The sequence below is a fragment of the Barbus barbus genome (assembly GCF_936440315.1).
Source record: "Barbus barbus genome assembly, chromosome: 20".
Classification (NCBI taxonomy): domain Eukaryota; kingdom Metazoa; phylum Chordata; class Actinopteri; order Cypriniformes; family Cyprinidae; genus Barbus; species Barbus barbus.
Genome location: NC_136748.1, coordinates 23,009,055 through 23,032,546, shown reverse-complemented (window position 1 = coordinate 23,032,546; position 23,492 = coordinate 23,009,055). Strand labels below are relative to the sequence as shown.

General features: G+C 37.9%; 2 protein-coding genes across 2 annotated transcripts in view; one reads left to right on the top strand and one right to left on the bottom strand.

Moving 5' to 3' along the window:
* Nucleotides 1-1,614: 1,614 nt before the first annotated feature.
* On the bottom strand, nt 1,615-7,325 carry LOC306886514 (HHIP-like protein 1). The gene is made up of 9 exons (XM_079443674.1): nt 6,543-7,325; nt 5,033-5,679; nt 4,807-4,950; nt 4,376-4,704; nt 4,143-4,269; nt 3,695-3,840; nt 3,462-3,543; nt 2,686-2,768; nt 1,615-2,434 (listed from the first exon to the last, which is right to left on the bottom strand). The coding sequence occupies exons 1-9, from the start codon at nt 6,831-6,833 to the stop codon at nt 1,884-1,886; spliced, it is 2,400 nt and encodes a 799-aa protein (XP_079299800.1). The 5' UTR covers nt 6,834-7,325; the 3' UTR covers nt 1,615-1,883.
* Nucleotides 7,326-8,718: 1,393 nt separating this feature from the next.
* Nucleotides 8,719-23,492, top strand: part of LOC306886710 (coiled-coil domain-containing protein 85C-A) — a 39,858-nt gene continuing 25,084 nt past the window's right edge. The window contains exon 1 of the mRNA XM_079444039.1: nt 8,719-9,739. Coding sequence (XP_079300165.1) covers nt 9,034-9,739 — 706 coding nt within the window. The 5' untranslated portion in view covers nt 8,719-9,033. The remainder of the gene's footprint in view (nt 9,740-23,492) is intronic.

Genomic DNA, 23,492 nt, shown 5'->3' with positions numbered 1-23,492 from the left:
CTAATAGTCAGTATAACTTTACTATAAAATCTTCAGGTGATTGTAAATAAGTAATATAATAAAACAATTATAAATAATAAACCAGGCCCCAGCGAGGATCGAACTCGCGACCCCTGGTTTACAAGACCAGTGCTCTAACCACTGAGCTATGGAGCCAACTCACCTTTTATTGGCTAGCTAATGGCTAATAAGGGTAAAAAAGACGCATTGGTACTACGAAAAACACTGTAATTGCTATTTTATACCAGTACAATAAAATATAATATTATTCCAAGATATTTGTATTGTATTTCATTACATATCTATATATTTTAATGTCGTATTTAGCCATTTTAGTACAGTGAACTCATTGTCATGTTCAAGAAACCAATTTGAAATGATTCGAGCTTTGTGACATGGTGCATTATCCTGATGGAAGTAGCCATCAGAGGATGGGTACATGGTGGTCATAAAGGGATGGACATGGTCAGAAACAATGCTCAGGTAGGCCATCGCATTTAAACGATGCCCAATTGGCACTAAGGGGCATAAAGTGTGCCAAGAAAACATCCCCCACACCATTACACCACCAACACCAGCCTGCACAGTGGTAACAAGGCATGATGGATCCATGTTCTCATTCTGTTGACGCCAAATTCTGACTCTACCATCTGAATGTCTCAACAGAAATCGAGACTCATCAGACCAGGCAACATTTTTCCAGTCTTCAACCGTACAATTTTGGTGAGCTCGTAGCCTCTTTTTCCTATTTGTAGTGGAGATGAGTGGTACCCGGTGGGGTCTTCTGCTGTTGTAGCCCATCCGCCTCAAGGTTGTGCGTGTTGTGGCTTCACAAATGCTTTGCTGCATACCTCGGTTGTAACGAATGGTTATTTCAGTCAAAGTTGCTCTTCTATCAGCTTGAATCAGTCGGCCCATTCTCCTCTGACCTCTAGCATCAACAAGGCATTTTCGCCCACAGGACTGCCGCATACTGGATGTTTTTCCCTTTTCACACCATTCTTTGTAAACCCTAGAAATGGTTGTGCGTGAAAATCCCAGTAACTGAGCAGATTGTGAAATACTCAGACCGGCCCGTCTGGCACCAACAACCATGCCACGCTCAAAATTGCTTAAATCACCTTTCTTTCCCATTCTGACATTCAGTTTGGAGTTCAGGAGATTGTCTTGACCAGGACCACACCCCTAAATGCATTGAAGCAACTGCCATGTGATTGGTTGATTAGATAATTGCATTAATGAGAAATTGAACAGGTGTTCCTAATAATCCTTTAGGTGAGTGTATATCTCCATTTCACCAAAAATGTCACTTACGCCCTTCTGGTTCTCACCCCTCGATATTCAAAATATACAAAGGGACTTATCCAAAACTCGCTCAAAAATGAAAATGTTGTCATCATTTAGTTATTCCAAACCTGTATGAGTTTATTTCTTCTGCTGAGCACAAAATATGATATTTTAAACAATGTGGGTAACCAAACAGTTGACAGTAGACATTGACTTACATAGTGTTTTTTCCAATGGCAACTATTTTCATTTTTGTGAGAACTATCCTTTTAAGCTGTAAGTGCTACATGCTGTTTTGTGTTGGTGTAAAATAATCACAAAAACAAAATAAATTCCAAATTTATTTGTGAATGAACGATGGAACAATTAACTGTTACAAAAGTTATGCAAAGACGTAATGTATTGGATAACAAAACCTCACTGATTGAGAAAAAATAAACATCCACATAGGTCTATGAAACTAAAATAACTCCAAATTAAACTCAAATATCACATTTTATCATCGTCCATATGTCTTCTGTATTGCAGTTGGTAAAGATGAGGTAGACCTATGTGCTACAACTAATAACAAAAAGCTTGTTTCAGAACTTTTCAGATTACTCCAGTGCTTTTCCACATATCACTCCTGCGTCTTCGTAGTGAGCGCAGTTGTGTGTGCCAATCCCAGCATGCTGACAGTCCAAGAGAGTTTCCTCTGTCCCCTCACACTGCACATCATCCAGAATAATCTTCAGGCTCGTCCCCTCCCCAAACTCAGCGTACTTGGCAGCCTTAAGGGCATGTTGGAACCCGAGCTGCCGGCAAACCACTATGGCATTCTTGGTGTTCCAGAGATCGTCACAAACGGTCCCCCATTCCCCATTAGTGTATACTTCCACCCTTCCCCGATCCCTCCGACCCTCTTCATCCCCGACCAATCTCACTGCTCCGTTCTTGTGCTTGCCCTTCCTGGGTCTACCCTTCCTCTGCCTGGATGTCCTGAGGGGCTTGGGTGTAGTTGGGGTGAATGGTGTGGGGGTGATCTGCTCATTCTGCTCTCTAAAGATGTCCAGCAGCTCTTGAAGCCAGTCTTTTGAGCCAGTTTCAGGAGGTGCCTCTGGATTTGAGAGTCTGGGATTCTTTGTTGGAACATGGACTCCTATTAGTGCTGTGAAAAAAGGGATTTTTAAAATCAATCATGTTGTCATAGAGTGCAGCAGGAATGAGTCTTAAAACCCGGAAAAGAGGTGCCATAACTTTGGGTTCCATCATCTCAAGGTGATGCTAACTTCTGACTATTCCTGTGGCATTCTATTGCATAATTGGCAGAACATGAAATATTTTGAGCACATAGCTTCATGGCAAAACAGTTTTAGATGTACAAATTTTCTAGATCTCTTAAAAAGGCAGCCAACTTACTTTCCTTTGGCTCGAATGGTATAAGATTGCTCCTAACACGAACTGAAAGAGGCTCATAATGACATTTTCCTGGGGGTGCACGTCTGTAATAAAGCAGGGAGAGCATTTTTAATAATTTCTTTAAATTAATTTTCTGGGTTCAGTTGACATCATTTGTGGCCTAATAATGTTGATTACCACAGATTGTATTTCAACTTGTCTCTTGTTTTCTTTCACAGAGGTAAAAAAAAATAAAAATCCAGGATTTATAAACAGTTGTGAAGCTTAGAATTGTATAAAAGCACTTATTCTGTTAAAACTTTGCATTATTTGAGCTGTAAAGTAGTTCTTGACATTTTTACGGTTGTTTTAGGTGTTACGTTGTCACAATGTAGCTGTAAATGTGGATAGATTTTACAACAGAAACATTACATTTTTCAAGTAAGCTAAAGTAAATCATGTTAATATGCATATAGTTTATGTCTTGTGGCTGTACTTTTAACAGTGAGTGTTTTAACATTTACAGATTGGTCCCTTTCGCTTCATTTGTAAGTGTTTCACTGTTATCCAGATTTTTTCTTTTTTTTCCCTAAGAAGCGGAGGAACAAGTAAAAATAAGTGTAGTTCTTGGCCAGTCTTGATTTAATCTACGTCAGAGAGCAAGAGATAGATTACAGCTGCACGTATTGCTACCAACACAGCATTTTCATCTTTTGAGAGTAAAGTCTGTTAAGAGGCAACGCAAGCTGATCTTTGCCCACCATGAGACTACCTCATGAATGATAAAAAATGAATACCTTGAGGGATCAACAATCTTGTACACAACACCTGTCGGAGATGTTGCACTTGGTATTTCGGTGGACATGAAATAGAGTTCACCTGGTCACAGGAAAAAACAAGTCACATTAAATTTTGATCAAATTACTATAAATTTCTAAACAGGTTTTTTATTCACTAGGAGGCGCTAGTGACTCATTTTTGCAGCATATAAAGCATTAAAAAGGAACATATAGCCTTTCTGGGTACATACCAGCTTCATCTTCTGCAAACGATATGATGTACGGATAGTAATTGTTAATGAGCCCTGGAAATGAACAAGCCAGGCCCACACCCATGCAAATCTCACTGTATTCCCAAATGTGCGTGTTTCTGTTTTCCTTTAAACTCATCAGGCGTCTGTGGAAATACATAAAAATCTAATTAGTTATGACCTCAAGTAGTATCACAACAACATATAAATTAATGTTCAGTAATATTGTGAAATATCATTACAATATAAAATAACTTTTTCTATTTTAAAATGTAATATATTCCTGTGATGGTAAAGCTGATGATTTCAGCAGTCATTAGTCTTTAGTGTCACATTTTCCTTCAAAAATTAATATAATATGCTGATTTGATCATAATGACCTCAAAAATTTGAATGGTAGTGTATAAAATACATATATACATATGCATACATATATTTCATTACTTACCCACTCATGAAGTCTCCAAATATGTACATTCCATTTAAATTTGGATTTTCACAGCCTCTGTAAACATATCCACCTGTGACAGATTTACCCATTTTGTGTGGATATGCATAAATTGGAAGAACATCATCTAGAAGTAAAAGAGTTCATAATGTAAAAGAATTTATGGGTTGAAAAAGACTTTTTCAAACATCAAGAATCTGAAGGACTGACAATGAGAGCAACTGTATTCCCACCTAAGGAGCTGTTGGCACAGAGTTTTTTATCGTAACAAGAGAAGCCCTCTTTTGCTCTCCAGCCATAATTCCGGCCTTTCTCCACAATGTCTACTTCCTCATACTTATTCTGGCCCACATCCCCACAAAAGATTCGTCCTTTTCCTTCCTTGGTGTTCGGATCTCCTCTGTCTACCGAGCACCTCCACATGTTCCTCACCCCATAGGCAAACACCTCTGGACGAGCGTTGGGTTCATGCACAAACGGATTGTCTGGTGGGATTCTATACAGCGGCCCCCTTTCGTTGTCATCTACATCAATGCGCAGAACCTTCCCCAAAAGGGCAGATCTAGTAGTTACATATAGATAAGAGAGGGAAAACTATTATAGGAAATCTGTCCTTCTTGTACCAAACTGAATTGATGAGTTGATGTTGTACAGAACAACTTACTTGTTCTGTGCATTTCCGAATTTCCCAAATGGATCTCCTGCCATTCCACCATCCCCAGTAAAGATGTATAAGTATCCATCATCAGCAAAGAGAAGCTGTCCACCATTGTGATTAGAAGCAGGTTCATCAATCTCCAAAATTATTCTGAGGGGGACATGAAAACACAGGGAGTATTTGATGCTCAAAACTCAATATGAAAGCATAGGGTCAAAGAAAAGCTGCTCACCTCTCTGAACCATGGTCAACCACGTTCATATCCGTAGAAGAGATACGGAACTCACTGATACGGATTCTCTCGTCAATGCCCACCTCAACAGAGTAGTAAACATACAGCTTCTCATTGTATTTAAAGTTGGGATGAAAGGTGAATCCCAAAAAGCCTCTTTCATCACCTTCCCATGGAGATGTCAGCACAGACTTTGTGATGTTTAGAAATGGCTTTTCCAGCTTTGATCGATTTGGAAGGTATACCCAGACCAGGCCAACTTGTTCAGCAATGAAAAACCTGTGTGTGCCATCATTGGCGTGAACCATGGCAAGAGGATTTCTGAGTCCATTGGCAACCTCTTCCAAACACAGCTGCAAGCAGCCTTCAGAGTCTGCTGTGGTGCGGCCCAGATTTTTGGTTAACCGTTCATTGCTCAGCAGATGAGGATAACAGTAATCCGGGTCATCCAGCTCGAGGTACTGACATAGTCTGCGCTGGTCATGCTCAAGTTCTGAAAGACGTGGGTCATCAGACAACAAGGTAAGAAAGGATCTGCACTTGGAATGGAACTGAGAGCAGTAGTCCGGACAGAGTCCAGGTATGGTCCGTAACGGCGTGCTGGGGTCTTCGGCATCAAAAAGGTGAGCAGCGTATGGAGAGCATTCCTGAAGAAGAGAGACCGGAAAAGTGAGGGATTGTAACTGAATCGCGATGGCCTCAAGCAATGGATTTGACAAGTCATGTCTGCTACTCTGAGAAACCACAAACACTTAACAACTTCAAAAGTTCCTATGTGACCCCTGGTTGCTAGCAATTGCCAGACTGTTTTGATAGGTTACGAGGGTGTTTATTCCCTTACGAAAAATAACCATGGTTTTACAACAAATTAAACCAAAAACCATGGTTACTATAGTTAAACCATGGTAACCACAAATTAACCATGGTTTTGCTGCACTAACCATAGTTTAACCATGGTATTTGTAGTAAAACTGGTTATACAAAAATGAAAAAACAAATGTTTACTTCACTTTTACTTTTTACAATTTTCATAAGGGTTGATCGTGGATGCATTAAATTAGTCAACAGTAAAGACATTAAAATGCTATTTTGGAACATTCTTTTCATAAAGGAATCATGAAAAAAAACTGGTTTCCACAATTATTACTTTTTTTTTTACATTATTTTTTATTTATTACAGGCATATTATAAGCCTATGAAGTGTTTTCTGTTTTAGCTATGCTCTTTATGTGTTTAAATGTGCACGCATATGTGGATTTTAAGTATTTGCTGGTTCAGTTTTGTTCATATTTGGCGATTCCTCGTGATTACTAGTGACGTCATTTGGCCTCTCACATTGGCAACGCTGGCAGGCAGACTGTTGGACATCATCGTTTACAATTTATGGCTGCAAAATGCGGTACGTGTTGAAAGGCGGACATGTAATGGTTCGAGTACATTTACCAGCAACCACCAGAACAAAAAAAAATCAGATTTGTTTCAAAAAACGTGTGCAGTCGACCAAACTTACCTGACAGAGCAGATCCTGGACGTACGCTGCACAGTTGGAAAACCCATAATAATCGAAATTATCCATTATCCGATAGTATTTTGCCTTCAGCTCTTGGTCTCTGGCAAAGTCACAGCAGCCGAAGTGTTTATACATCTGACAGAACTGAAGTTCTTGTTGAGGCTGAAAGGGAGGTTTAAAATCCAAACACTGCGGATGCAAGAACGCAGGTGCGATCCAAAACGCCAACAAATAAAACAAAATAAACGGTGATTGCCATACACGGCCGAAAACATCGCAAAAGTACCACATAGCGCTCAAATCCTGGCGCCCAACTTCAGATACATGGAAGTAAAAGTTATGCAATGGCGAGGATAGCCTACTCTTCGTGTGTCCTCACTGACTTATGTAGTCGTGCACTTTGCCCTGATTTTAATCATCAACCATTTCCAAACAAATTCACGTCTCATTTACTGTGTAGCGACTAAACACGATTCGTAGATCAGTTGGACCTGTATCATACTAAACCATCTCCTCCTTGTTTGAGTAACGAGACTGAGATCCTGAGACACACACAGGTCCAAACCGCAATTCTCCGACTGTAACTTCCAGTATAGTAACACTTTTGTTCTGCTCTGAGTCAGTGTGACCCCATATATATATATATATATATATACATATATATGCAGACAATTATTAGCCTAAAGCAAATATAGATGCGAAAGTTAATTGTATTTAATTTTTGCATCTGAATGAACATGCAGACATGAAGCTTCAGTCTTGCTTGTAATCAGTTCCTGTAACGATTAAGGGTTTTAACCCCTGTATTGGAAACATTTCAGAAACAAAAATAGCTGTTAAGTAGCTGCATGCTGGTTAATGGCCTGTTAATGCGTCTGTTTCTAATTTAATTTTGTGATGAGATAATAGAATCAGATTATGTAAACTTTCCCATTTCTAAAGAATAGATATATTATGTGCTGGTGTCCACAGTTTATTTGTTGCATAGAATTGTAATGTGTTGGTTTTTGAAAGGTTTTCATTTTGAATCTTTTCTGCAGTCTCTGGTTCAGTTCCAGCCATTATATTTGTTTTTGTAAGAGTCTCTCGGCAGTTCTTAAGCGATTCCTGCTGATTAATGAATGCGTGATATATCAAAATAATTACAGATGTGAGCGCTGAGTAATTTTATCCACAAGATGGGGATGTGTTCACACAAGAATCCAAGTTCATACTAACGCAGGATAAGTGGGATCTACTTTTTAAAGGCTTAAGTGATTGCAGATCTTTTGATATTTAAATTTCCTCATGCATTCATTCCCATTACAGGACGTATTAACATACGAATAAGCAATTTTCTGATGTTGCTGTATTCTTTAATATTCTTTAATATCCTCTGGAATGTTACTATAATGCTTCATTGTTTAAAAATAGGTCAAAAAAGTTATTATTAACGAAATTAAGCCCCATTTGAATGCTTGCAGAAAGCTTGGTGGCTATTTTTGTAACTACATTCACATGAAAATTATGAACTGCGTTGGAAGCAGAATATTACTGATTCCCTATTGGCTGAAAAATCAACCCTGTTTTCAACCCTATAATTTGTCATTCACTCATCTCAAGTGGTGCTATAAATATCAATACATTATTAGTTTTACACTTATGTCACTGACATTGCTGGTGAATAGTTGTGCAATTCTTTTAAGCTAATTAAACTATTTCTAATCATCTGGATGAGGTAACATGTTTCAGTTAAGGGTACGAAAATCCCCCGGGCAAATGTCTTTTGAGACCCCTATTCCATGTTGCCCCTAGCGGCAGGGCCCTTATCTTACTTTAAACTACATGGGCAGTTTAGCATAAAAATTGGAAAATGTGTTTTAGTAGGCTTACATTAGACATCTAAAATAGTATCTAGAGTATATATTCTTATGCCTATATATCTGTCAATTTTCAGAAACATCCAAGCATCAAAATACTAGTGCAGTCTTATAGTTATCCCAATGTTATGTTCCTATTTTAATATATTTTCCATAGTACAGTTTTTAAAGTATTTTATGCACATTTTACCGTGTATATATCTACCAGGATAAAAAGATGATATTTGAACGCAACTCTAAGGTGAAATCGGAGTCGGTACACGCCCCCTATAGGAAGAGGTAGTGGCATTAGCAGGCAATGCAGCGAGAGCTGAAGCGCATTCTCTCACCATTCATCTGCCTCAGCAGTTGGAGAGCCACATCTCTGGGAACGGTGTCAGAAAGAGGAGATTCCAGCTGAAATAAATATGAAATAACGACAGAAGGAGAATTTCTATCTAAAGCGGAGTAGTGTTTCCTCATCTTGGTCAGTTGCATGAGTTTTTTTCGTTGCAGAGTTAGGATTTCGTTCTTCGAAAAAACTGGATTAATTTTAATTATGAGTTTAATATTGCTCGCTACGTTTACGCGAAGGAAGGATTAAAAAATCGTAACCAGATCTCTCGCGTCAGACCACGTTTAACAACAGGAATATGGCAAAAAATATTCTAGACGTCCCAAGGGATGATTTAAGTAAGATATCGGATGAAGAACTGCTTAAATGTAGCAAAGAGGAGCTGCTTAGGAGACTCCGGAAAGTGGATAGTGAAAAGATTAACTTGATGGTGGAGCACGGGAACATGATGAAGGACGTCAACCGGAGATTACAAGTGCATCTCCACGAAATACGGAGCTTGAAGGAGGTCAACCAGAAACTGCAAGAAGACAACCAGGAGCTTAGAGAACTGTGCTGTTTCTTGGATGATGATCGGCAGAAAGGGAAGAAGCTGTCCAGGGAATGGCAGAGATTTGGCAGGTACACTGCCAGTGTTATGTGGAAGGAGGTTGGTATATTCCAGCAAAAACTGAAAGACCTAGAAACCAACCAGGAGAGTGTGATGAGAGAGAATGTGGAGCTGAAGGAGATCATCCTCATGTTAGATGATGAGAGGAATGGAGCTGGATCCAGGAGCTCCATAGACAGCCAATCCAGTTTGACCAATCTGAACGGAGGTTCTGCGACTGTGAGGGATGTTGGAGATGGGAGCAGTACCTCTAGCACGGGAAGTGCTGGAAGCCCTGATCACCACCACAGCCATATTCACAAACCTTCAGAGGGAAAGATAGTGTCTATCAGGAGGTCTATGGATGATCTATCAACCAACCATCTTCTCAGAAGCATACCGAATGGGCTCAGTGGTGAGTTTGGGCACTTGGATTAATGGTTTAGTGGAAAGCATCCCACATTTATCCAAAATGATGGTGTTTTAGCAGATCCTGTGCATGAAGAAAGTTTTTTTTCCCCATGAAAGTAATACAGAAAAGAAATAAAAACAAACAAAACATACTCTGTAAATCATCAATTTGAAATAATGAAAGTATTTCATGACTAATTTAACAAAATCTACTTTTCTTAATTTATTTTATTTTATCAATAGTGATCACTTTTGAAAGATGATTTACAAAACATGCCTAAAATACTTTTCCAGTGCCCTTTTAACATTGAAAGTTTTATGCTATTGTTGCATTGGCATCCAAATATAGAAACGGATGCTCACCGTTTTATACCCGTGAGTAACATGCAGTGATTGAGACTTCCATTGGTTTCCAGGGAAACACTGATTATACAGGCAGTTGTGGCTCCTTTTCTTTGTATTTGTGAGAGTATTAAAAAAAACACATGGTGTTTTAGTCAGAGGATATGACAGAGATTTTTCTTTCCTGTTTTTAACTCTCTATTTTGTCTTTAATGCCACTAGCCTGTGACGCTATAGAGGGTGTGTATCGGTCACAAGTACCTGAAGGTGCTACTACGCGTGTACTTTGTGTGTTTACTTTTGATTTGCATTGACTGATATACCAAATGATCTTACATCACAGCATCACATTTGGCTTTACGGGCATATAGCTATGTACCTGTACTGGTTACACTGTTTTTAGTTTTATCCTTGGAATCACATGTCCCAGTGCAGCTTGGTTTATTCCTTTTAATTCACGGCTACTTATATATTGCCTTCCCCTGTTCAGCCTCTCAGCAGAGGAAATTGACAATTTATATATTTTTTTAATAATTTTCAAGTTTAGCAGATATTACTAGCAGCTTACTAATGAAGAATGTTACCATGCAGTTTAAAACAAAGTTTCAAAATCTCTCTGATAGGTGCAAGCTATGTGTTATGTGCATAACTTGCCTGAATATTTATGGTAACAGAAGAGTAGAATCTGTGCATCTGCTAAGAATATGAATGTATTGCAATAAAAGTGCGCATTCGACACATTCACTCACCAGGCCAGGTCTATTCCATCAGCAAGATTCACTCAAGTCTAACAGTAGGGTTCTTAACTTGTTCCCACCACATGACAGGAGATTGATGACAAGCTTACCTCTAGTGCAGAACGTAGCTGTAGCAGAAAAATGTCTGTTATTTACTGCTGATAGTGTCAGCTGGAAGAGCCTGGCATTGATAAAAATGCTTTCTTTCTGGTTTTTTAGACATTCTCAAAAGTGATTTTGATGTGAGTAGATATCCGAAATGATTTTTAAAAGTATACAATAAATTTGATGTTTTTATTATTCAGTGTACAGAACATTGGGTTTCTTGCTTCCGGTATTTATTTCAGACTTTCATATAATGTTATGCAGAGACCTTTGCTTGCACTTGTCTTCAGATGCCCGTCATCTGACCCAACGCCTGCCAGGCTGCTTTCATCTGATTATTCAGTGATCTTTAGTTTGTCTGCAGAGCTACAGCTCCACCCCAACCTTTCTCCAATCATGACATGCCATAGCATCCGTGCTGTCAGTCACGTGAATGGAGCACAAGTCATTAAGTCTTTATTAATACTGCAAAGCTGCGCTGACACAATCTGCACTGTAAAAAGTGCTATAGAAATAATGGTGACTTGACTTGCCTTGAATTAAAAAAAAAATCCAAAAAGGCTAATCTATCTAGTGTTAGGTTACTTGAGAATTTATGGAAGCCTGTTTCCACTTCAGAGTGAAAAATATTTGACTGTTTATCTCATAATATGATTTGCAATTGTATGTGAAAATCAGTCTTCCATAAGAATTAATTAATTTTCTATATATAGCCTCTATTATGTCTCAGTCATACAAAATGACTTGCTTTTCTATATGATTTGAATTGTCATATTGATTGATTTATTATTGCACGTACATTTAAAAAAATAATATTTAATAATTCGTGTTTTTGTAAGCTTTAAAACTACTCAGAAAGCAGCAACCACATAGCAACAACCTGCATCATGTTGGCAAGTGCATAGGCAAGCAGAATTTAGTTTTCTTTTAAAAATGTTTAGAAATGTTGAAACCCTGTATTCCTTTGTAATATAGTCAATGGAGAACTGCAGTGCATTCTCAGAACTATAGTAGCGTTGTATTTAAGCTTGTGTTCAGTCATGGAGGCGTTCTCCTTCCCAGGCTTTACCCCCCAATGAGTTAATCTGAGCCACAGGTTGCATCTCTCCTTGTTTACAAAACTCAAAACAACCAACTTGGACTGCCAACCAACCAGAAGAACATTCCTGCTCCCCATACCACATAGACAGAACTTGAAGAATTCCTATTCTTTCCTACGTGACTTGCATCAAAACTGAAAACCTTTTTTTTAGTGCAATATCTGTTCACCCAACTTTCTTCTGTGGAACACAAAAGAAGGTATTTTGAAGAATGTTGGTAACCAAACAGTTTTGGTTTCCATTGGGGAAAAACTGAGACATTTCTCAAAATATCTTCTGTTATGTTTAATGCAAAGGAAGGCATACAGGTTTGGAGAAACATAATGGTAAGTAAATGATGCCAGAATTTTTACTTTTGGTTGAACTGTCCCTTTAAGTGTAATATTACATTTTTACAATCATTTTATGGTTACACCATCCTGAGACCTGACTTTGAGGTCATGTATCTGTCTCTTTGAGGGGTAAAAGTGGTTCTGTCCTGTATTAAAAAGCCTCTGGCCCCCCAGCAAGCCACCAATGGACTGAAGGTTTAGTGGCTGGGGTCGAGATTCAGTTTCAGAGTTCAGATAACACTCCTCCCTGACTCTTCCCACGGCTGGAGTGAAAAGACCTTCAGTTGCCCCCATTCAAGACCCTCCATCAGGCCTTTAGAGCCCTTCTGCGCCACTCAAAGGTACAGATGTCTGGCTTGTCATAAAACAGATCCCAATTTACGAGTGAAGCTTTCAGTCTAGAGGTCACCCCTTTGAAAAAAGCCCCTGGGTTTCTTGAGTTTGATTGAACATGAATTGGATTTAGAATTATTGTCTTAGTATATCATTCAGACATTTCAATTATCTGGATAGCTCACAGTTCTTTACCAATGATGGCAAATCATGAATTCCCTCAAGTAATCTGTGAGATAATTCAATTGTTCTCCTGGGAATGTCAAATACCGGATTACACGGCTGCACCTTTTAATTCCCCGTGTCGGTTCTTGTTTAGTCATGCTTTGCTTGGTAACCAAACAGTAATGATCAAATCAATGCTAGTTAAAAGGTGTTTTTTTGCATAAGACCCAGCGGCAAGCCAAAGTGACTCTGCAAATGTGAATTCTGGTTGAGGATGTCTTGAGCTGTTGATGCAAGGCATTGTTCTTTTAAAAACAAACAGCGATGGAGAGCACCTCCCCAACTGCTCATACTTGTCGGAGGGGGTCTTTGGTTCTGCTGAATCTGAAGTTTACTGTGTTATTGCTTGTTCCCTGCCGCCTGTCTTTGCCTCATAAAGAAAATAATAATCTTGTGAAGCATGCCCTGCTTTTGCCAAAGCAAGCTTTAAATGGGCTTGTAATTGGGCTGTCCCACTTTAGTCCGCTGACATTTACAAAACGGTCTGCTGGGACCAGCAACTCTGAAGTGCTAGCGATGATTATGGCTGAGGGGAAGATGGTGTTTAGTGCCGTGTTTTAAAGAAATATTGTGATTCATACACTAAGGCACTAGTAAAGAGGATTTTAGTAAGCCAGTCCCTCAGTTTTGTATACAATATTGTGGTTTTGCAGTGACTGGCGTGATGTGATTTGCGTTTATCGTCTTGATGGGTTTATAGCTCTGACTTGTGTTGTTATCATAATAATTAAAAAGCCTTGTCCGTGTCTAGGTGTGAATTAGGAAGATGGTGGAAATGTGGAAAAGAGCCTTGTTTTCTCTCACAGAACCTCATTGATAATCTTTACGTGTGGAGAATCCTCTCAATAAGTTTCTTAATCAGATTCACAAGTTAATGAACGTAATCACACCTAACTTCCTGTGACACTCCAGTCTTGAGCACATTGCCAATTGTCAAAGCTGACTTGGTTGTTCCTGGAAAGGGCCGTCTGCTCAGAATAAAACTGAAAGGGTTAGAGATAACTGGGGAGTTTTTTTAAATAATATTTTAGAGGATTTCAATTGAGAAATGTCAGAAGTCTGTTGATGTATACAAAATTTGCCCATTCTAGTTTATTTACATTCGTGTAAAAGGGCATTGTGGTGGACTTGACGTTGTTAAGGTAATGAGATACACTAGAACGTTATTGATTATTATTCAGTGTGTAAAGCATATTAAAGTGTATGATTGCCCATATTTAAAGTTATGATTAAATGTATTTTCACTGAATCAGGGATGTAGTTGTTAAGGATTTTTTTTTTCTTTTTTTTGTACAATTTCTTTTATTAATTTTTTTTTTGTTAAATGAAATAAAGCTGAAATAGCAAAAACATTAAATAGCCTATTACATGAATAAATTGAAATGTTGCCTGGGTAAAATTTAAGTATTAAATAAAATTACTAAAATTAAAGATGAAATTTAAAAAAAAGAAATAAATCTAAATAACAAATATATATAAAAACCAATAAAAATGGCAAAAGCACATAACAATTCAATAAAAACAAATGAAATATAAATAACAAATATAAAAAACTAATAAAATTGACAAACACACAAAACAATAACTATATTTAACACTGCACTGAATAACCATTTACATTTCATTCTGTTTCTCACGCAAAGCTGTCATATGGCTGTGTAAGAATTAAAATATAGATGGAAAAAATTATCTGAGACATCTTTGTATTCTATAGAAGAAAAAAATATAACACTGGTTAAAACGTATAAATCTGAAAGAATTAAATCTTCAATGATGATTTTAGTTGTTGTTTTACCATAATGCTTTTGAATGTTTAGCTATTGTGCCCATCCTATAGATGCTTTGTAGTACAAAAATGAAGCATCCCAAATGAGTTTTTTTTTCTGAGATATTGCCTCTTGTGTGTATTTACAAAGTTGGCTGTCCAGAGTTTCTACATTCCATGACAACAATAGTGGAAGTTTCACATTGTTACTTAGTGAATACTGCTGAAGGGGCGGGGGATCAGCGTTTAACTGTTAAATTCTCTTGTACTCTGGATGCTCAGAAAGAAGAAATGCCATCAGCTGTGGTCAGTGAACTGGTTAACCCTGTCAGAGAGCTGAACAGATGTAAGGTAATGAAGTCACCACTGAATAAATAAATTTACACAGCCTGAAATTTCTGCCCACTGAAGCCGAAGAATGTCCAAATTGAATTAATTAACCAGCCATACGGAAAAAAAAAAACGGGTTTTGTTTTGTATAACATTCTACCTCAGTTTGTTCTCTTCTGCTCTCCCTCACTTTCCTGTCCCCTCCTCTCTTTTACCCTGTGGAAAATATGAAGGCAGTAGATGGAAACGGGGTCACGGGGCGGGTGGCAGCACTGGGTAGGTGGTGAGTTCCATAGCAACAGTAATTATCAGCTGGTTGATTGATCCTGTGGAGCTAGATGGGGGCAGAACTGTTTGTATTCAGAGATATAGTGGGTCACGAGACTGGAGGGCACCTGGGGTGAGATGACTGAGAGGAAGTATGTTTGGGTTTCTGGAGCACATGAAGGGAATGCAATCAGCATGTGATCTTTGTGGAGGATTTTGGGGGCTGTTTTCTCATATTTATTGGATTTAGAGGGATAGTTGATGAACATTTAATCATCTACTTTCCCATATATCCAGGAAGCTTCATATAGCAAAACTGGAATTTGGCCAGCTGGCTGTCAAGCTCCAGAAACTTCATTCATGTTTGAATAGATGATTACTGAAGTTAAATGTTTGGGTTAACTGTCCATTTAAGGAATGGGTTATCAAACTTTGTAATGCAGTTGACCCACAAAATATGATGATCTCCTTTCTAAAATATAAAGGTAGCTTGTGTATATTTTCATGCAGAAACACAACTTTATACTGTGAAAAATAGTAACTGAATATAAATTATTATCTGAAAAAATAGTTTATTTTAAGTTTATACTGGATTTATTTCTACCCACCATTAGGCTTATGCTCTACTTTTATTTGTATACACCTGAAGAGAAAAAAACAAAACAACTATGCCTGTCGATAGAATATATTAATATTGATTTAATTCAGAATTTCCTACCAGCCTTTAGATAGCATTTCATTTTCAGAAAATGGTAATAATGCCTTATTTTAGCTACTTAATTATTTTATCAATTGATTTATTATCTGACTTTATGGAAGGATATTCCAGACAATTTTGTTCGCTTTTTTTCAAACGCACAGTGACAGCCATATTTCAAATGGAAAATAAGTAGTATTTCTAGTGCTTGTCTTTCTCTGTAATAGCTTAGAATGCATATGTGAATTGATGTTCCTTGAATGGGACCACTTTTCCATGCCAGCTCTGAAATGGCTCAGTGTTTTCCAGAGTGCAGCCCGGGTCCTAAAGTACTCAACGTCAAAGGGACGGTCAGATTTCAGCTTCATTGCACAGATCTTGTTGACTCAGGTTCCTTGTTTTGGCATGCTACCTCTGGAGGAAACTAGCCAAGCATGAATGATTCCGGGTCAGATGAGTCTTTTATTGCTGAATTATTTTACTTTGGATGATGGTTTCCCAATAATTTGATATTCCAGTGACTTATGTGGAGTTTTCTTCCACCACACACCTATGCTGTCTCTCATTGTAGAATACAGGGTTGCTGTTTTATTATTTCTGCTTCATTCATTTTTGATATTCAATAACAAATTTGTTTGTGCAGAAAAGCAGAAATTTAATTTAATAGCTTCTTTCTACACACATATTTTTCATGTTTGTTTTAATATCAAAATCTGTTGCCTTTTCTTTGCTAATCACAGTTGATATCCAGACAATTTTGCAGATCACATCACCGGTTTTGAACCACTCAGGAGGCGTTTGGATGGATCTTTCTCACTATTGTCCTTCTATGCTGTCCCTCAACTCTAGACACAGGGGGAATGGGGCTGGCGGACCCCTGCCTCTGTCTAGAGGGGGTGTGAGGTTGTGCGCCCTCAGTTCGCTTGAGCCATCTGTCCAACAGTATTGTTCAGTGCACAAAGGGGAAAGAGTCCTTCAAAGACCACAAGTGAATAAAGCCATAACGTCATTCTGCTCAGGCATGAGAGCGTCTTCTAGTTCTGGAGCATCTCTGTTTCCTGTTCTTTACTTCCTGCCCCTATTCTACTTTATTTTTTATTCCATTGACATGCTTGCGGTCAACTATCTGAACTGATTCTCAACCCTCTCTGAGGGAAGACCTTAGAGACAGTATAATCTATCCTTCCGCTCTTCTGTAAAGACAAACTTGTGAGAACATGAAGTCGGGTGACATCAGTGTTACCAGAGCATTTGCTGTAGAAGATATTTCAATGGCATGTTCATGATTTGTCAGATGGGTTTAATGTGCCATTGTTGTGCAACAAGTGAAGCGAATCAGTACTCAATACTTGATTTCCTGGATTTTGTGAGTCATGCACTTGTCCTTAGCACTGCATTTGTGGTACTACTTGCACTTCATAGTGTAAACATTGTTCCAGAAACTACATTTGAACCCTTTTTGAAGAAAGTTTGAGTGCTGCTTGACTCTGCACAACTTGCCACCGAGATAAGTCATACTATTTGAGGTTTCGTTGATTGAACGAGTTGCACGCTGAAGTTTAGTTGTTAGGGTTGGGGGTTAGAAAGCACTGTTAAATGTGCAGTGTAGCTTGAAAAATCCACTAAATGTACTTTTTGAAAGTCTGTTTTTTTTTTCGGTGCCCTCAAACTGTCAGATCTGTCTTGCGAGATGTCTTTGTAGTTTGCCAGGTGAAGTGTATTTGGAAATCACTGTCTTCAGCACACCTGTCCTTGAGGAAGCTTTAACAAACGTTGATTTCCATGACTGAACATGGCACAAGAGAGTTAAAATAGCGTGCGTTTTTAAAGTTCCTCCATTGGTTAAGAAACTGTAATTTCGCACATGCCAGATTGAATTACAGATCATCACCTTGAGGGGGAAACTTCAGACTTCATTGGAGAGAGAATAGCACATGTATACATTGCCTGTATGACATACTTGTCTTTGTTAAGGCAGTTTTTGTTGTAGTGGAAGTATACATAAACAGGTCACTCTTGCCTCTATAATGTGCAGTAAGCCCAAAAAAAAAGGTTTAAAATCATCCCAGTCAGGCTCCCATCTTGACTGTTTCTGGTATCATTAACCACTTAAATTGCTGCATATACTTTGACGTGTTTGTGAGAATCAATTTTTTTAAACTTCAAACCATTGAATATGGCCAAAATACTTCCATAATCCATAATAATGCTTTCTCAAATGAAAATGTCTATCCTTCCTAACATATTTGTAGAGAACTGTTTTGGACTGTTTTAAATGGTCCTTGATCTTTGCATATTTCTCTCCTGATTCAGATGAGACAACTCTTCACTGGAGAAAGTAAAATTATTTATTATTATTGTTATTATGTATAATATTTTGTGTCACAAGACGTTAATTGTTGGACTGCAGTCATGTGGATTGCTTGTGAATTATTGTGGTGTTTTTATCACCTGTTTGAACACTCATTTAGACGGCACCCATTTACTGCAGAGGATCCATTGGTGAGCAAGTTATGTAATGCTAAAATCTGCTCTGATGAAGAAACAAACTCGTAGAGTGAACACATTTTCAGCAAATTTCATTTTTTGGGAACTATTCCTTTAAACATATTCCTTTTATTCTTGTCTCAAATTATTCAATTACCTATTTAGGGATTTTTAAAACACACACCCTACTTCCAATACATGAAATGCTTAAAGGCATACAAGTAGAGGAATAAAATCCATATCATGTGATCTGTAATGGTGTTTTTAGATTCCTCCTTCATTATGGGTGGATCTGTTTGCCCAATAATCATGTGCTTACTCAGGATAAGATGTGCAATCAAACAGTGAGTCATGTGCACAGCTTATAGATCATGCACAAAACTGAGTTTCCTCTTCTGGTACTGGAGTTGCACTGCAGACTGTGCATGCTGAATGCATGTGTGTGCCTTGAGAAAAGCAGAGAGAGAGTGAAAGAAGGAAAGAGAAAGCTAATTTGGCAAAGGCTGGAGGTGTAATACTAAAGCTCTGGCAGGCCCTTTAGTCAAACACTGGGGCTTGTTGCTAGGATACATTCTTATCAATACCTTGGTATGCCGTCTGTCTTCCCCACACGTTTCTCGGAGCTGTGCTCCGCCACCCGCTTATTCACTGCTCTATTTTTGAATCAAGCCAAGTCTGCAGCAAGCTGGGAGACCCCAAACCCCTGTGTTGACTTTTAATGTTGACAAAATGCCCCGTGCATTCTGAAAAAATGTACTTGGATCATTTTCATTTAGATTTTTAAATGTATTTTCATTCTGGAATGTGTTGTTATTCCAGTTTATTCTGTTGTTTGTTGCAACCATTTTTTAGTCTACAATAATGTATTTGCAAGATCTTTTTCAGAGCAGAAACAAAACAGAGATTCGTGAAATTACTGTTAGTTGGGCTAAACTTTGCTCATGTCTGCATATTTTCAGAGGGTGTGTGTTCAGTCATTTCAGTCTGTATTAAGATTGTGCTTTTGTCACGTGTGATACGTCCAGACAGATGTAGTGGATAATAGAGGGTTATTTGTCATGAAGTCATTGATTTGAAAGTCAACAAATAAAACGAGTGCATAGTTCCTTAAATGCTATATGCAAACAAATGGGTTCTTTTATCTTTACCTTTGTATACCATTTCCTTTGTGTGATGATGGACAAGACAAATGAGAGCTATGCATTGGTTACTGTAAGCAGAAAGTTGATGATGTACTACCTCACAAACTCCTTAAGGAATGCAGTACTGTGCAGAGTGTGCAAATTCTGTATGCATGGAATACCTGCATGACAAACTGCACATGCCAAAATGTGCATCCCATATCCCACACAATGTGTTAAATTTGACCTTCAGTTTTCAGAGAGACGAATGAACCAGAAGTGTTATCAGTCTTTCATTGATTGAAGAGTCAGAAGTATTTTTGTACAAATTTAGGTGAAATTTGATCATTTTAATGTGTATATTTTTTATATTTTTAATTTTTTTTTTATTTAAACTGTTTTGTTTATTTATTTGTTAGTATATACTTTAGTTTTTTAAAGAATTAAGTAGAAAATGTGAAACATTTTTTAAAAATGTTAAACCTATCATCCATCTGTCTCTTGTCAATGCAGCAAAATGTTTATTGTTGCAAACTGGTGTTTCACATTCTATTTTTAAGACCACCAGTAAGCAATGCATTCTGAGCATGCCAGTTGTGATCTTCTCCAGTCATGACAAGTGAGGTGTCAGCAGATCCTCTGATGGCTCCTCCCCGGAGTGCTGTCTGGAGACATGCTCTGCTTTTCCTTCACTGCCATTAAGTGCTTTACTCCCCGGTGTCATTTTAAAGCTTGTAGATAAGTGATAAAATAACCATATGACCAGATAAGCTCATAATGTGACATTGCCGTGGGCATATTTATTGCTGTGTATTTTCCAACGTCACCGGCAAAACTTGTGGTGACAATTACCTGGCAGTAAACATACACTGAGCAATCATTCTTCACCGAGAGAACACACCGTGTGATTCACTCTTATGAGTTCAGTAAACCAAACAGATGACCCCTGGCAATTTACACCTCTTTAAAAAGACAAACATCTAGATCAAAATGGATAGAGGGCAATAGAGCAGACAGGGGGAAATGTAGTGGGAGAGCGAGCATATGCCCCTCTGCTAATCTACAGATTTCTGCTCTAAGATGATTACAGCTTTCAGAGCCTGCTTGAAAAAACACAGTCGACAAAATGGCTATAGTCCGTCCAAAATGACTTAATAACTGCATTTAAAGCGAATTCTGCACCCTGACAGAGTGAAACTCATTAATTAGACTCTCAGCAGTGGGTTGTTCCGCAGTACAGGGCCAAACAGCAAAGGCATCTTTAAAAAGCTGTTTTATTATTGTTTCTTGCCTTAACTGCGTCGCTGGCTGTTATTCAGCTGCTTTCTTAATGGACTGTGGAGATTGATTTGCATTTTCTTACAGTGGGATCATATGCTGTTGTTGTTTTTTTCAGGGGAGTGCAAAAGGAAAATATTTAAAGTATTTTATACAGTTTTTCCGGTAACACTTTACAATAAGGTTCATTAGTTAACATTAGTTAACAACATTAGTAAACATGAACTAAGAATGAGCAATACTTCTACATCTTTTATTAATCTTAGCTAATGTTAATTTCAGCATTTACTAATGCATTATTAAAATCACAAATTGTGTTTGTTAACATTAATTAATGCACTGTGAACTAACATGAATAAACAATGAACAACTGTATTTTAATTTACTAACATTAACAAATATTAATAAATAGTGTAATAAATGCATTGTTCATTGTTTGTTCATGTCAGTTAATACTTTTTAATTAATTAACTCATAATTTTATTATGTTTTTGGTCCTTTTTGGAGCTTAAATAGCTCAAGATCTGTTTTCGTATGGAAAATAGACAATATTCATTAAAATGTCACTTTTTGTGTATAATGGAAAAATTAAACTTTATACAGGTGTGAAAAAACATGAGAATGTTTAAGAAGAGAATAGATGTACCCCATTATTGGTGCGTTCATGTTCTCCTGGAGTGTTTGTATTTATAAGTTCAGTTGTGTTCAAGGCACTTTGAGCAAGGCGGTGATGTACCTTTAATAAAAAAAAAATCAGTGCTCAAGTTTTTAACATTTCTTTTATAAAATGAAGAAAGAATGTGCATCGGGTGTATTTTTATTAAATTCACACAGATGCTGCAAATTGAATAGTTATACATTCTATCGTAATTGTACAATATTGTCATTGTTTGTAGAGACAACTTAGCTAATTTTTTTGTAAATAAAAAAATAATTTAAACAAATGTACTGTCAATACAGATGCTGCATCTATTGTGTCTGTCATGTTTTTTTTTTTCACTGACACACCACAACTCTGAAACTCTGGGCTTATAGAAGGTTTCCCAATAATAGTAATTACGACTTTGCTGTGCTGTTGAAATGCATTCAACTAGTAAATGCGATCTTCCCAATATATTATGATAATTATGAAAATAGCGCCAATGCCTTTTAGACTTTGGCAATTATCTTGTCATATGTAAAGACCTAAACAATATTTAAATTTGAGCTTTTTTTTTCCATATGAAAAATACCAATGAAGACTACATTCAATACACAAGAGCAGTACCTGACAATGCAAAAATTGCCACCACAATGGTATGGTGTTCTAGGTGGTTGCTAGGCTGACTATATGACAGAAATATGATATTTTGGCCACTGGATACAGTTTTTTTTAACCCATTTTATCATCAAACAGATGAATATTCACAAGTCTGATCAACTCTTCTCAACAAGCCACATGATTTGCGGTATAATTTGTTGCACAATTTTTAAAACAAATATTTAGGGCTAGCAGTTTGTTCAAATGAACCTCAACAGGCACAGGAAGATTCAGAAGACACTAATATGTATCATTTAGGTACTAATTTGTGCACTTTCGGTACAAATACTATGTACCTTTAGGGTACTAAAATGCACATTTTAGGGGTAAATATGGTACAAAGGTGTACCGTTTAACAGGGTACTGTTCCAGTGACAATGTTTGTACTTTTTTCTGAGGGTGAATGTAGGTTACTTGTACTCGTTCATTAAGAATGCGTGGGCCGTCGTGTGGCACTGCTGCATTCTGGGTCTCAACTGAGCATCGTGGGATGTGTCTTGCTCATGGGGGTCGTGTTGTGGTTGCCAAGGCAGCGTGCATGATGTTTGTGTAAGTGGCAGGGGGGCACGACTGACTCACGTCCTTGCCGCCTTATTACACCCCTGCTCTAGCACCGCAGACAGATTGATAGTGACAGTGGCGTTTCTGAACAAGGCTGCGTGCACAAGGGCACATGCACGCTTTTCCTCGCTTTCCCTCCCCGTTCTTCCTCAGTCTGTCTCCTTCTCCCTTTTCTTTCCCATCTTTTCTCCGCCTCTGGCTGTTTAGGCTGCGGACCCCATTGAAGATACAGGAAAAGCATTTGTTGACATTCAGAAACGCCCGTGGGCTGCGTAATGTAAGCACACATGCTCTGTCACTGACACATGCTGCGCTCTGTAGCACATGAAGCCTTCTGGTGTTTCCTTCAGCATGATATGTCATTGTCAGAATGGTATTTTTATATTTGTGGCTTGACATAGAGCTATTGTTTTGAAGACGGTTTATGTGAATGAAGACGTTTGAATGAATCACAATGGTTTTAGATGAATAAGACAGTTTTGTTGTTTACGTTTCCCATCTGTTATTCTTCCTGGAATTGTCTTGATAGTGATATGCAACCTGAAATCTTCAGTGACAGCTCAGATACGTATTTAAAATCTACTCTTTAGGAATTGTACAAGGAAGAACACTTTGGCACTGTTCCAAAACCTAGTAAGCTTCCTAGATAGGCCATAGAGAGCAAGGCAGCTCACTAACCAAAATGAAACCTTACAGTATAAATAGTGGTCCTAACGTGAATCAGACAATTGATCCAGTAGGAGCTAATATTACGATGTTGCTAAGCAAATGCTGTGA

Bases quoted from the DNA above. Each gene is read 5' to 3' on its own strand.
- LOC306886514 (XM_079443674.1), bottom strand. From the start codon at position 6,833: ATGTGGTACTTTTGCGATGTTTTCGGCCGTGTATGGCAATCACCGTTT. The intron at 4,705-4,806 runs GTAAGTTGTTCT...TGTAACTACTAG, and splicing joins TTCGGAAATGCACAGAACAA to ATCTGCCCTTTTGGGGAAGG. The intron at 4,270-4,375 runs GTGGGAATACAG...TTTTACTTCTAG, and splicing joins CTGTGCCAACAGCTCCTTAG to ATGATGTTCTTCCAATTTAT.